This window comes from Haplochromis burtoni, unplaced genomic scaffold (genome assembly GCF_018398535.1).
Source record: "Haplochromis burtoni strain Fernald_Lab_line unplaced genomic scaffold, NCSU_Asbu1 Contig_67, whole genome shotgun sequence".
Classification (NCBI taxonomy): domain Eukaryota; kingdom Metazoa; phylum Chordata; class Actinopteri; order Cichliformes; family Cichlidae; genus Haplochromis; species Haplochromis burtoni.
In genome coordinates this window covers 925,037-938,262 of record NW_024582428.1, presented here as the reverse complement: position 1 = coordinate 938,262, position 13,226 = coordinate 925,037, and the positions used below count along the sequence as shown (strand labels likewise).

Below are 13,226 nucleotides of genomic sequence, written 5' to 3'. Positions count from 1 at the left end.
CAGATTAGACTACTGCAATTCATTGTATTATGGTCTAGATCAGGCCCCATCCATCGATCTTCAGATGGTTCAAAATGCAGCTGCTCGCCTGCTAACTGGTAACCACGGTGAGAGCATATAACCCCAGTTTTAGCTTCTTTACACTGGCTTCCTGTCTCCTACAGGATCCAATTTAAACTTCTACTTTTTGTTTTTAAGTCACTTAATGCCCGAGCCCCTCCTTACCTGTCTGAGCTCCTCTCTGCCTATGCTCCAGGAAAAACCACGAGGTCTAGCTCAAAACTAATGCTGTCCATCCCACGGACTAACCTCAAATCCCGTGGTGATAGATCCTTCTCTGTGGCAGGTCCCAGACTTTGGAATAGTCTCCCCTTAAATATTAGATCTGCACAAACACTTGAGCAATTTAAATCTTTACTAAAGACACATTTCTATGCCCTGGCTTTTAACACACTATGACCCAAGCATTTTGGTCTTATTTGAATTAGTTTAGTTATTGTTTTAATTCTTTTACTGTCCTATTATTGTTTTTTTACTGTTATTATTGTATTACATTGTTGCTTTTTAATACCATTTTTATATTGTTAAGCACTTTGTGCAGCATCGGCTGTTTGAAATGTGCTATATAAATAAATTTGACCTTGACCTTGACCTTGACTGGAATGCTACAAGACCATCGAAAGTAAGATGTGCCGGGAGGCGGTACATGTATTCCGTTACTCCCCAACACTGTGTACAGATTAAGGTCTCAAACACAGGGCTGGAGGCAGTAGAGTAGAGAAAGAGTACCTGGCCATCAAGTAGGTCTTTGACTCTCTTTGTATTTACCTCCTGGGGTGCTCTTCCACCCTCTTCAGATCATGCCCCTAAGTTGGGTGGATGGGGTAATGTGGCGGGTAGTGGTTTGTAGCTCAGCTGTATGGGAGGTTTGGAGCAGTGGGTTCAGGGTGTGGTGTCAGGGTAGGGTGACTCATACAGCTGACCTTAATCATCTGATCATGTCTCCCAAAAAAAATTCTGTTGTTTTTTTTTTTTTTTTTTGAGAAATCCATGGATAGAATTTGTTGTTAAAAGGATGAGACAGTTTTATATTGCAAAAGATATAACAATAGGTGATGAAAATTTGCAGGAATGACATCTGTCCACTTGATCAGTGAGGACACCTAAAGAAGGAGTAACGTTTTCATAGGTGGATCAGACTTGTTTTCAAAATAAATTTTGCAGCAGCAGAATTCACGTGCAAACACATAAAACACTGACTGCACCAGTCACTAAATGTGACTCTTGCTAACTAAACAAGACCAGCTGCACATTAAGGAGAACAAACAAGATTTTCATGCATTCAGATTATCTGCACACCCACAAAGCCAACAAAGGATCAGCTGTTGTCTGTACTCTTCTAAACTGTGCAGTAAATACACTTCACCCTACAGTAGCAGAAGTCCAAGAATGTATTACATGGTGCTCAGCACTCGAGGCATGCACATAACTGTTTCTCTGTGTCCATATCAAACATGGGCAGCTGGCCAGACAACGTGCAAATAGCTATAAATGTGCCACTGAGACAGACTTTATCTCATGTGATATGGAGCAGGAGGAGTTGAGACTGTTTAAACAAACTGGAGTACAAAATTATAGGTTAGCTAAATTCTTGCCCCCTGAAGCTAAAAATGACATTAACTGTCAAAGAAACCTGCAGGTGTTTGCATCAGATTGTTATGTAACCCTTCAGTCAGTTAGAGCAAAGGAGAAAATATGCTCTCTAATTTTGTACAGTGGCAATTAGTCTATTTTCTCTTAGGAGAGGATATAATATCTGCTGTCAAGGCCAAAATAAATGTCACCAATAAACAGTCTAAGGAGGGTAGATGCACTATATTGCCGAAAATATTTGGTACTTGCTTTCACATGAATACCTGAGTGAACTTGAGTGGCAACCCCTTCTTAGCCCATAGGGTTTAATATGAATTCGACCCACCCCTTGCAGCTATAACAGCCTCAACTTTTCTGAGAAGGCTTTCCAAAAGGTTTAGCATGAGAAGGCCTGGCTCGGAGTCTCCACTCCAATTCATCCCAAAGGCGTTCCATTGGGTTGAGGTCAGGACTCAGTGCAGGGCAATCAAGTTCTTCCACATTAAACTTGCTCATCCATGTCTTTTATGGAACTTGCTTTGTGCACTGGTACGAAGTCATGTTGGAACAGGAAGGGTCCAACCCCCAACTGTTCTCACAAAGCTGGGAGCATGAAACTGTCAGAAATGTCTTGGTTTGCTGAAGCATTAAGAGTTCCTTTCACTGTAACTACGGGGCTGAGCCCAACTCCTGACAAAGAACCCTAAACCATAATCCCCCCTCCACTAAACTTTAAAGTTGGCACAGTGCAGTCAGGCAAGTCCTGTTCTCCTGGCAACCACCAAACCCAGACTCGTCCATCAGAATCCCAGACGGGGAAGTGTGAGAAGGGCTGTCAGTGGTTCCTGAAAGTTTTCTGGATAGGTACAAAAAAATTGTTGCACCAGAAACCTCCCAGTGCTTGCTTGCAGATTGCCATGGCTGCCTTCAAACTTGAAAACACGCTAGCAAACTGGAAATGGAGAAGGTTCTCCTTTAAAGTAAAAGGTTTTTCACATGTTTCAAGATGTGCAACTTCTACTTGAACCTTGAACCTTTTCAATTTCACAGTTTCACTACATCTCAAAGAGTAGTTGGAGAGTGTTTGTAGACAAGTCCGTCACTTTCAATCAAACTAGGACTGCAAAAATATGCTAGGGGTTGCCAGGTGTGTCACTCAATGGTCTGGTCTTTAGGACTTTAGCAATCATTTACCTTGTAAGTGTCATCAACCTCCAGTAACTACTCAACATATCACATGTCTGTGAAACCTCAATAATTAAGTCTAATATAGTCTAATATTAGCAATGATTGTCTAAAATGGTCATTAATGGAAAGGTAGTGTGATGTTGTTTTCTATAAATGTAAATGATTTTGTCTCCTGCGAACAGTATAAATTCTAATATGGAGCATAATTTGATGAGAAGTGAACTCCATTAACTGACCACAATCTACAAATGAACATCATGCTTTATTCTGCATCACCTGAAAGTAGCAAAATGAAAAAAGCAATCATCAGGAAAGTGTTTACGTTGGACACAGAGCAAAAGAGTCAAGAGCCAACATCTTATAGACTTCTATGAAACATTTTTCAACCAGAGGAGTTGCCCCCTTCTGGCCATTAAAATGAATGCAAGTTTAAGGTGCTTCACTTTTTAAACGCAAAAGGTAAAAGCTAAAACACTTAGGATGAAGCTTTAAAAACAGGACTTTGCAAATTTATTGTGGACGTCAGGTCGGCTACATCTATATTTTATATATTTTATATAGCTGTGGTGTTGCTATTTTTTTTTAAAACTTGGCACACGCGTAACCCTTTTCTGTGCAATACAATACCACTGTACTATTTTCTGTGTCTTTTACGTTTGTGTGAGCTGGGAACTCAACATAATAAGTAAGACCATCTGAACTCATCATTTTTCATGGGCAAAATGCACAAACCCCAAAATATTAACTGGATAGTCAGTGATCATTTTCAGTCTTAAATATATTTTGTTGATGCTTGTTAAAGTACTTCTATTGTACTAAATTCCACTTTGAACCAAAATAATTTTATAATAGCCGAACAGGATCTTTAAATCTTTGTTATTGTATTCACTAGATAGTTATTGCTTAATGTGTACCAGTTTCTGTAAGCAGTATCAGCACACAACAGCACACTGCATCCACAGAAGATGAGCGAGAAGAGAGAAACAAATAAGCTCAGTTGTATTGCAGAGATCCTCAGTCGATGTAAGGGGTTGCCAAGTGTGTTTTATTGGCAGGCTCATCCATCAAAAGGCCAACACAAGCTGAATCTAAGGTCAAAGGGATGCTTCTTGGAAGGAGATAGACAGTTTTTAATGATTTAAATAATTTTGTTAAAGGTCAGCGACCGACAGATTCATGGATCTGTTTTTCTTCTGTCATTTCAAGATCATTTTTACAGGACAAGGATGGTGGAGTATTGTTATTAATGCTAAAATGTCCTTTAAAGGCAATAAAGAGCTGTGAGGAGTGACGTTTTGTGTGTTTAAAAGGGGGAGAAAACCCTGTAAGCTGACTTCTGTTGTTCTATTTTTAAGTCTCCACTGGCTGGTAGATGCCTACACTCCTCTTACATTCATGAGCCAATAATATATTTGATATAATGGATGGTGCCAAATTGGAGAGAAAAATGTGTCAAAGCCAAAATAGGTAAATAAATAAATAAAAACAGCATGCGGTAGAAGGCTGTTGTTAATTTCATTCCTTAATTATCCAGGCTTAATTAGCCTGGAGTGGGAGCATATGGCATTTATTTTAAGAGCTTCTGACCAAGTAATGCACCGCTCTTCATGGTGGAAAACCCTTCTTATGTAACAAGAATGTAAAGCATGCATTGCGGTCGAAACAAACAGTGGAAACAGAGTTTAATTTGAACACTAATCCCACCATGATACACAGGACAATTATTTAGGATGACATCATGGGAATAAAGTTTATTTTTAAGTAATAAAATTTATGGAATGAAAACAAAAAAAAAAGAAATGTTTTGTGTATTTTATGTATTCAGGCATGTGCTTGTACTGTATGACGTGAACAAGGGATATAAATTTACTGCAGAAGGCTTCTAAATAAAATGGACTATACTTTCTAAGAGGTCTGAATAGGCTGAGGCTGACAGAACACAAACAGAAAAAAGCAGAGGGCTGTCCTCTTCAGAATATACAATACTCTGTAAAAGTCTTGATTTACCCTCATATTTTGCTTTTAGTCCAGTCTATTTTCAGAGGAATATATATTTTTTGGTAAGCCATAAAACTGACTGGAGAAATGATTCAAGTATAAATCTAACTTAAAGGATGAGCCAATGCTGAGTGTCCAAATAATACAACTTAGCAAAGAACCAATTTTGAATGACACGGGACCTGAGAGACGTCATCTGGGCCTTCAGCTGATCCATCTATCAGTAGCAACAGGTCTTATGGAGTAAATACAAGTTTGAATTTTTGGCTCAAATCATCATCATTATGTACAGAGGATGTCAGGAGAGTGGTACCACAGTGAGTGTCTGCAGTAATGTGTAAAAGACAGTGGAGGCTCTGTCATGTTTGGCAATTTTGTCAAAATTGATGAATTATGAATACAGAAAAGTGCCATCAGATTTTGATCCACCATGCAGTACCATTTGGAAAACTGATCTGATTGGTAACCGCATCATTTTTCAGATTGACAATGACCCCAAACACACTGCTAATGTAGTAAAAGCCTACCTGGATAGAAAAACACACAGTGCAATACTATCAGTCATCGATTGTGCTGGACCAAGGCCAGGAAGATCGTGAAGGACCTCAGCCATCCCAACAACAGACTGTTCTCTCTGTTGAGATCAGGAAAGCGATTCCGCTCCCTGAAGACCAACACAGAGAGACTGAGGAGGAGCTTCTTCCCGCAGGCGATACGGTCTCTCAATCACACCACCACACAGTACTGACCCACACATACGGTTCTTACACACACACTGGACTTTCTGGACTTTGTTTTTGCACAACACTGGTCACTATATTCTTCATTTCCGGTTAATACTTGTACAGCTGCTGTTATTGTGTATATATTTATTTATATTTAGATTTCTTCATACATTCTTATATAGTTCTATATTGTGTATTGTGTATTTTGTTGCACAGTTATTTTATTTTCAACTTTAATTTATATATTTTATCTTATTCTCCCAGTTAAATTTACCCTTCATTCTAATTTGTGTTGTACAGTTATTTCATTTTTAACCTTAATTTATATTTTATTCCTTCCTAGTTAAATTTACCCTTTTTAATTTTTCATATTTATTTCCTATCTTATTCATAGCCTTTCCTTTTTTGTTTTCTTTAGGTCACGAGCAGTTGTCCAAGCATTTCACTACATATCGTACTGTGTATGACTGTGTACGTGACAAATAAAATTTGAATTTGAATTTGAATTTGATTGGCCTCCCCAGAGCCCGGACCTCAACATTATTGAAGCAGTGTGGGATCATGTTGACAGAGAACAGAACAAAACATCCAAAGAAGAGCTTTGAATGTCCTTCAAGAAGCCTGGAGAAATATTCCTGAAGACTACTTAAAGACATGACAAGAAAGCTGTTCAGGCTGTGCTGAAGAATTAAGGTGGTCAAAGCAAATATTGACTTTCAAGCTCATTAGAAGTGTACAAACTCTGTTTTTGCCTTATATGCTGTATTTCTGACAGATTGCTGTGGTGGCTCAAAACTTTTTCTTTTTTTTTTTGCAGCATTGTAATTAACAAAGCCATTCAGATAGAGCAGTACTGCTGAATGAAACTCAGTATGTTGGATGAAACTCAACCTTTAGTTAACCAGACAATGTCCTTGACTTCACGCACACTGAACCAGACTTCCTGCACACTTACTTATTACAAGTTAACGCTGTAGGTGAGACAACACATACCTACAACCGCTGCACAAATATTTCATGAAATTATTGTTCTTAAATGTTGCAAACATCTTTGTGGCTAAAACTTTGTGGGGGGGGGGTTTAAACTCTGAACAGAATCTTCTATTTAAGCTTTGGGTCTTAATCAAATTTGCTGTAATCTAGTCTTTAGCTCATAAAAATCCACCTCTCAGCAACATCTCTGAGCTTTATTGAACAGCTGTTCAAATAATGCAAAAGACCCACAAGGACACAATTCAGATGTGAAAAGTGTAGAGTTATAAAGTTATGGGGTTTCTCAGAGGCTGATTCAATTCATTCTGATGTGATTTTATCTTCTGAAAAGGCAGCTTCATTGTTTAATTACTTTCGCGTTATGGTTGAAGTAGCACAGTCACGCCCTTGTTAACCCGACAGTGGGACTGTCGCCTCAGAGCCGTCAAGTGGCCCAGTCAGGCAGAAGCTGGGACAGGGTGTACCAAAGCAGCACTGCCACACTGACAGTTACAGTGGACATTTGGCTTGTGTTTTGCTCGGGTTACTGTTGTGGATGAACTGATTCACTAACACCACCTGACCTAAAATCCCATCCCACGCCCCTACTGATGCTGAGCCACAAGACACGGTCCTTTCATTTCCATATTTATGCTTTTCATTTGAGAAAAGGGAAAAAACAAGAAAAGAAAACTTGCACATGTCAAGGAACACATTCAGCAATAACTCTTGTATAAATATCTGGCATAAAGCAAGAAAGCCAAACAGATAAAGTCAGGCATTCAGTGGTCACGGCTGCCCCCTGTTGTTTAACTTCAGTAACAAGAATGCTCCTTCCTTGTTAAACTAACACACTCATAATAACAACTGGTGTACATTTATCTCAATAACAGAACAATTAACCCACATTAATCTGACAATACAGTTCGATGACCACTGACTGCTTATGGTTGTGATGACTGTTGCTGACTCCTGAGCTCGGCTAGCTGTCTCCTCATGTGGTAGATATCATCAGACATTTGCCTAAGGGAAAGTAGGCACAACTTAGTAGCCTTTAGTATTTAGAAGCAGGACATCAATCGTCTCTGTTCTGGCATTTAGAGCTATTTGTAGCATGTCTACTGTCACATGTTTATAGTATTTCTACCTGTGGTTGGCTTGTGCCCTGCTCAGCTGGCAGCGTAGGCGCTTCATGATGGCTTCATAGCGCCTGTTCTGGATCTGAGGAAGGGGGAAAAGTGATGTTGTTGATGCTTTCTTTCAGACTGAAACATAACTCATGTCTTGATACAAATTCTATCTAGGTGATTTAGCTGTTTTATGAACAAATGTCAGCCTCATAAGATGTCCCTGGTGTCTGTTGGGTAAGTCTGCACACCTCTATGTCTTTCTTTATTTGGGCATGAATCTCAGACTCTTTTTGGAGCCGCTGTCTCTTCTCAGATATGGTCTTCATCTTCAGGGAGACCTCCTCTTTCAGAGCTTTAATCTCTCTCTGCACACATGAGCATATGATAGTTATGGATACTGAAGATCTCTGAAAAAGATCCCTATGATTAAAATGAAGAGACCACCTTTGCCATCTGCACTGTGTTTCCATTTGGATTGTTCAAATCTTCCTTCAGCTCCTCGTTTTGCTTTCTCAGCATCTGTACTAGTTCTTTCTTCTCCTTCAGCTCGTTATGGGCCTTTGTCTGGCTCACTGCATGCAAAACAGCTGCCCTGTGGCCTTCCATCTTACTTCGGTAAGCGTTGAACCCTGCAAGCGCCACTAGTGCAACCTCCTCCTCCTCACCTATCAGAATCTGGAGTTCTGTGTTTTCCTTGCTGATGGATACACAGCGATCATGAAGGAGTTTGGTCTGCTGCTCCAGCTGCTCCATCTCACTTTCCAGCACTAGGATTTCTCTCACTTTTGATCTCAGGTCCTTGTCTATGCCCTCGTTTTTCCTCTCAAGCTCTGACAGAGTTGCCTGGAAAATAAGGCAAACCAAAAAGTCCAATTAAGTCATAAAGAAAGCCACAAACTATGCAAATAAATGTTTACTTCACTTTCTAGACAATTTTCTCCCATTGTGTTTTTTAATTATATTTTGTGACTCTTTTTGATCATTTGACACCTCTTTGTGGTGGATTTGAGGCACATTTTGGTTAATTAGGTCTCTTTATGTAACATTTTATGACTTAGTTACTCTGATGGTTATATTTGCATCATTATACATATAGTATAGTTCTGGGACAAGACAATGGATTTTCCTGGCTCTTTGGGTGCACAGAACTGTGCTCAGTAGGCTGAGTGATGTGTCCATGGTAAAAAAAAAAATCTATCTAATATGCCATCATTTTGTATTATGATAGCCACTTTATAGGTTATACTATGTTATTACCATTGTACAAAGCAGGAATGGGCAATTAATTTTTCCGAAGGGCCACATAAGAAAGCGGGACTGTGGAGGAGCAGATCAAAAAGCTTGTAAAAAAAGCTAAAATAAAAAATTGCTCATTTGGCCCCTTCAGAAAAATAATTGCCCAACATGTTTTGCATTTAGTTAATCAGTGTTGTAGGGGAATAGGGTTAGAGATGAACCTGCAGGGTACTGAGTGTCCTCTGTTTCTCTTTCAGGGCCTCTTTCTGGGTATAGCCATGTTGACTCACATTCTCCACTGCCTTGGTTAACGAAAACCCAGGCGGTCCTGGAAATCATGAGAATCACTTTGTGAAAGTCTATAAAATAACTACCTGGCTGCCAATTTAGCCAAATTTTCATTTTCATTGGCAAAGTTTAAGCCAAGGGGTTATTTATTTCTTTAAAATGGACGCCACTGATCACGTAAAACAATAAAATATTAGGCCTTTAAAGGTAGCAAACACCAACTTCTTTACTTACTCTGAGCTAACATTAATTAGCTATGTAGCTTATGCTAGACTAACAAAGCTAACATCAGCTCTATTTATTTATTTGTTACAGTTTGTTATGTACAGTTGCTTAAACTGTTAAGCAGACATATATTTACTTTCCTGTATTGCCAAAAACAAACAAAACATCTTACCATCTTCACTGACCCCAAAGTTTGGCATATTGACTTGCTAGCTTATAATTTTCTGTACTGTTTATGTCTGATAGTTAGCAATGACAGCATGCCATTTTTATCCTTGGGTTTCAAGTAACCCTAGAAAAATGTGAAATCAACTAACTTAAAAAGATTAAATAAACAAAGCTAATATGGTGTTAAGTTAATATGTTCATTTACAATATAAACGAAAGTATTTATTTAGTTTACTTTTTATTAATTTATTTGCAAGGGAATCAATAAAAGTACAGTTAGAAAAATGAGCAGCGGGATGTAACCTAACCATTGATACAATACGACTACGATTCCCACAGTTCACTTTTTCTCCACGTCAAACTATATCCGGTCTCTCTTACAGCCAGCAGCAGTCTCGCATGTAAACACAAAAATAAAACTAGCGAGCATTATTTTACTTCACTTGTCACCGCCTAAATTTAGTCAAATGCTTGTCAGGCGTTGCTTCAGACTGTGCTCTTTGTGTACCCGTGTAGTTTACAGCAGCGGAGTAAGAAGAGGAGGATGGAGGACACTTGTGGGACACGCCAGTGTGAAACATGCTAACAGGACAGACGTGCCACACTGGGGCAGAGTAATGTTTAAACGCTTCTTTCACAGTGATCTGGGGGAGCTGTACAAGAACGAGTCAGTTCAGGTGTATCTCGAGCAGCTCATGGAGGAGCACAGAGACCTGAGCAAGAAGCTACAGCATGCATACCTCAGTGAGTCAGACAGAAAGGGGCTCACAAAGAAGCACACTGAGCTGCTGCCTCTGGCAAGTGTGTTTAGGAGCATTGAACAAGCTCAGAAAGACCTCGAAGAGGTCAGTTCACTTCTAAAAGGTGAGTAGGATTTTTTAAGCTTACTATATATACACATGTAATGGCTTTATAAACACACCTCTCAAACCACAGAAAACCATCAAACGTGTTTCTCAGGTGTCCAATCTCCAGAGGTCTTCTAACTATTTAAATACCACATGTATTTGCTGCTTTGTGTGAGCACAGTTTTACTTTGCATTCTTAAATACAATAAATAAAATTATTTTCCTTACTCATGGCAGGTTTAGCTGGCACCAAAGATGAAGATCTGACCCAGCTGCTAAAAGAGGAGGAAGCACAAATCTCCAGCAAGATTTTGGCTTTAAGAAGAGACGTAAGAACCCAAAAGACACAGCTAATTAATGCAGAAGTGTGTGACGGACCATTGTTTCTTCATGAGGTTTTCTTTTTACCGCAGCTAATCAAAGCTCTTATCCCCACTGATCCTCTTGACTCGAGTAATGTTCTGCTGGAGGTCGTATCAGGGCGGACAACAGGAGGTATGAAGGAAAGCAAAACTCTGAATTTGTTTTTATAAATTCAAAATACAATTCACAGTAAAATACTGCAAATAAGCGTTATTATGGAAAATAAGTGTCATACTTTCTCATGTGTGGTTTCAGGTGACATTTGTCAGCAGTTCACCAAAGAAATGTTTGACATGTACCAGGGTTTTGCATTTTACAAAAACTGGGACTTTGAGGTGTTGAACTACACACCTGCAGAGTATGGTAAGGTAATTTTTGTATTTCTGTATCATTCATAAATAGTTCCTGCTGTATCCCCCCCCCCGAGTGTCTTTGTTATTAGTTCCAACTCACTCATCATGGGATTGAATGACTATGTGTGGATTAGAGTAGAAATTTAAACTTGTGGTGATCAGTGGACATAAACCTCCTACCAAAACATTTACAGCTGCATGAACGGTGTCTCTCAGGTGGTCTGCACCATGCAGCAGCGAGAATAGCTGGAGAGAACGTGTACAGGCACCTGAAGCACGAAGGAGGAACCCACCGGGTTCAAAGGATCCCTGAGGTGGGGCTCTCCTCCAGGATGCAGCGAATCCACACAGGAACCGTGACTGTCATCATCCTGCCTCAGCCAGTTGAAGTACACTGCGTTTTTTTCTTTTTATGACTTCTCTTTGTTTTTTTTTGTTTTTTTTTTATATTTTTATTGAGAGACAAGTGTACAGTAGTTTACAATGACAACACAATCTGTTCCCATCACACATTTTTTAGTTTTTCTTACATGAACAGACACAATAACACACACACACAGGCACACCCACACACACGCTTAAGTAAACAAACAAAACAAAACCTAATAAGAAACCCAAAACAAACACAGAGCCCACTTTAACACACATGAGAGGTGCTTGGGTTGTCTTTTTGTGGCTTTGTGTGTCTTCGTAGATAAATCAGAAGCATTTCTTCAGGTTCAAATATTTGCCAATTTTTTTCCTGATACGACTTTTGGAGACCTCAGCACTAATTAACATTCCTGTGGCTCCACACATCAGGATGACATCAGCCAATGAGATTAAATTATTATTTTATTTCATATCTTAGCTACAGGGAGGATTTGAATGATATAAATCCCCATTGCCAGAAAAAGGATTGGAGCTTTCGCCTGACTTAAAGGTGTCAAACAGTCCGAGACGGCACTAATCCTGTAATCTGGCCAGTCAGCAGCACTGCAAAGGTCCTTACTACAGGATGTACTGCACAGGCAAACACAGTCTGATACAGAAACACCACCTAGCCACAAAGGCCACAGCTGCCACCAGAATAACCAGCAACACTACCACCCACCTCTTGTCTGTCCTCAGATCCCAACTTGTATTCCTTTGCTTCATCCAAGCAACCCTTTGTCCTCAGCTGAAATCAACAGGTGGCAGAAAATGGAGTGAAAATATTTTGAATGCATTTGTGGAAAAGTAATGCTTGTTTGAACTAAGGCTTTTCACAGTCCCGAAAGTAATCAGATAAAATCACGAGCAAGAAATAATCCTTCATTTCTGGGACCATGGAAAATCATTGAAAGTTCCAGATTAATAGTTTCAGTTCATTTGTAGATGTACATAACTGTATAGGAACACTGGTGGATCAAACAGTAACGCGTTGCACAGACTGAATTCAAAAAAGGAGATAAAGGCTTATGCTTGTGAAACAAAATCTCTGTCCGCATGTAAACCATAATTTCGTTGTACATGTACAATGACAATAAAAGGCTATTCTGTTCTAGAGTTTCTGAAAAACTTCACTCTGGAAGAAGCTCAGTTTTCAGTTATTTAAATATTTTGAATTGAAGTTGAGCAATACAAATAAAAACTGAGTTGACCTTTGCAAGAAAAGAAATTATTCATAAATACACTTTGCAGAGAATCATTTAGATAAACAGACACTATGATAAGACTTTTAACTGAGGCCTGGGTTATATCAGCATACTGATTGCAACCCAGCTTAAAAAAATGTCTTTTGTAAATTTAGACTCAAACCAAGTATAACGTAAAGTTGGCAGAAACAAAACACAAAAAGGCCCGTGAAAGTCAGTCAAAACGACAGTAATCCCTGCTTGCAGGTGCAAAGGCAGCTGTTTAAATACAGCTTGAGGTCACGGGCCAGTTAATATCGTGTGGAATGCCCAGGTGAAATAAATCAACAAATAACACTCACATGTCGAGCAATTACCTGCTGAGATACCTGCCGAGCCTGCAATTACAAGCCTTCATGACTGTTGGAGGGTGCACTGACATATTCTCAGGTTGTGACCTGTAACATGATTGACATCTATAAATGTGCTAGCTTTTTTTTTTTTT

The 13,226-nt window shown here is 39.3% G+C and overlaps 2 protein-coding genes across 3 annotated transcripts; one reads left to right on the top strand and one right to left on the bottom strand.

The window, feature by feature from the left end:
- Nucleotides 1–7,150: 7,150 nt before the first annotated feature.
- On the bottom strand, nucleotides 7,151–9,864 carry LOC102308946 (coiled-coil domain-containing protein 122). Of its 2 annotated transcripts, XM_005937332.3 has the most exons (6): nucleotides 9,567–9,864; nucleotides 9,103–9,209; nucleotides 8,090–8,488; nucleotides 7,894–8,010; nucleotides 7,663–7,736; nucleotides 7,151–7,538 (listed from the first exon to the last, which is right to left on the bottom strand). In XM_005937332.3, the coding sequence occupies exons 1-6, from the start codon at nucleotides 9,592–9,594 to the stop codon at nucleotides 7,460–7,462; spliced, it is 804 nt and encodes a 267-aa protein (XP_005937394.1). In that variant the 5' UTR covers nucleotides 9,595–9,864; the 3' UTR covers nucleotides 7,151–7,459. The 2 variants fall into 2 exon arrangements, with proteins under 2 accessions (XP_005937394.1, XP_005937396.1); XM_005937334.3 differs by lacking the exon at nucleotides 9,103–9,209.
- A 40-nt stretch (nucleotides 9,865–9,904) lies between these two features.
- LOC102310074 (mitochondrial translation release factor 1) lies at nucleotides 9,905–11,734 on the top strand. Its single transcript, XM_005937336.3, has 5 exons — nucleotides 9,905–10,426; nucleotides 10,648–10,739; nucleotides 10,824–10,905; nucleotides 11,029–11,136; nucleotides 11,343–11,734. The coding sequence occupies exons 1-5, from the start codon at nucleotides 10,030–10,032 to the stop codon at nucleotides 11,540–11,542; spliced, it is 879 nt and encodes a 292-aa protein (XP_005937398.2). The 5' UTR covers nucleotides 9,905–10,029; the 3' UTR covers nucleotides 11,543–11,734.
- The last annotated feature ends 1,492 nt before the right edge of the window (nucleotides 11,735–13,226 follow it).

Bases quoted from the DNA above. Each gene is read 5' to 3' on its own strand.
- LOC102308946 (XM_005937332.3), bottom strand. From the start codon at position 9,594: ATGCCAAACTTTGGGGTCAGTGAAGATG. The intron at 8,011-8,089 runs GTGGTCTCTTCA...TCATGTGTGCAG, and splicing joins ACACAGTGCAGATGGCAAAG to AGAGAGATTAAAGCTCTGAA. The intron at 7,737-7,893 runs GTGTGCAGACTT...CCCCTTCCTCAG, and splicing joins AAATAAAGAAAGACATAGAG to ATCCAGAACAGGCGCTATGA.
- LOC102310074 (XM_005937336.3), top strand. From the start codon at position 10,030: ATGCTTGTCAGGCGTTGCTTCAGACTGTGCTCTTTGTGTACCCGTGTA. The intron at 10,427-10,647 runs GTGAGTAGGATT...TACTCATGGCAG, and splicing joins GGTCAGTTCACTTCTAAAAG to GTTTAGCTGGCACCAAAGAT. The intron at 11,137-11,342 runs GTAAGGTAATTT...GGTGTCTCTCAG, and splicing joins CTACACACCTGCAGAGTATG to GTGGTCTGCACCATGCAGCA.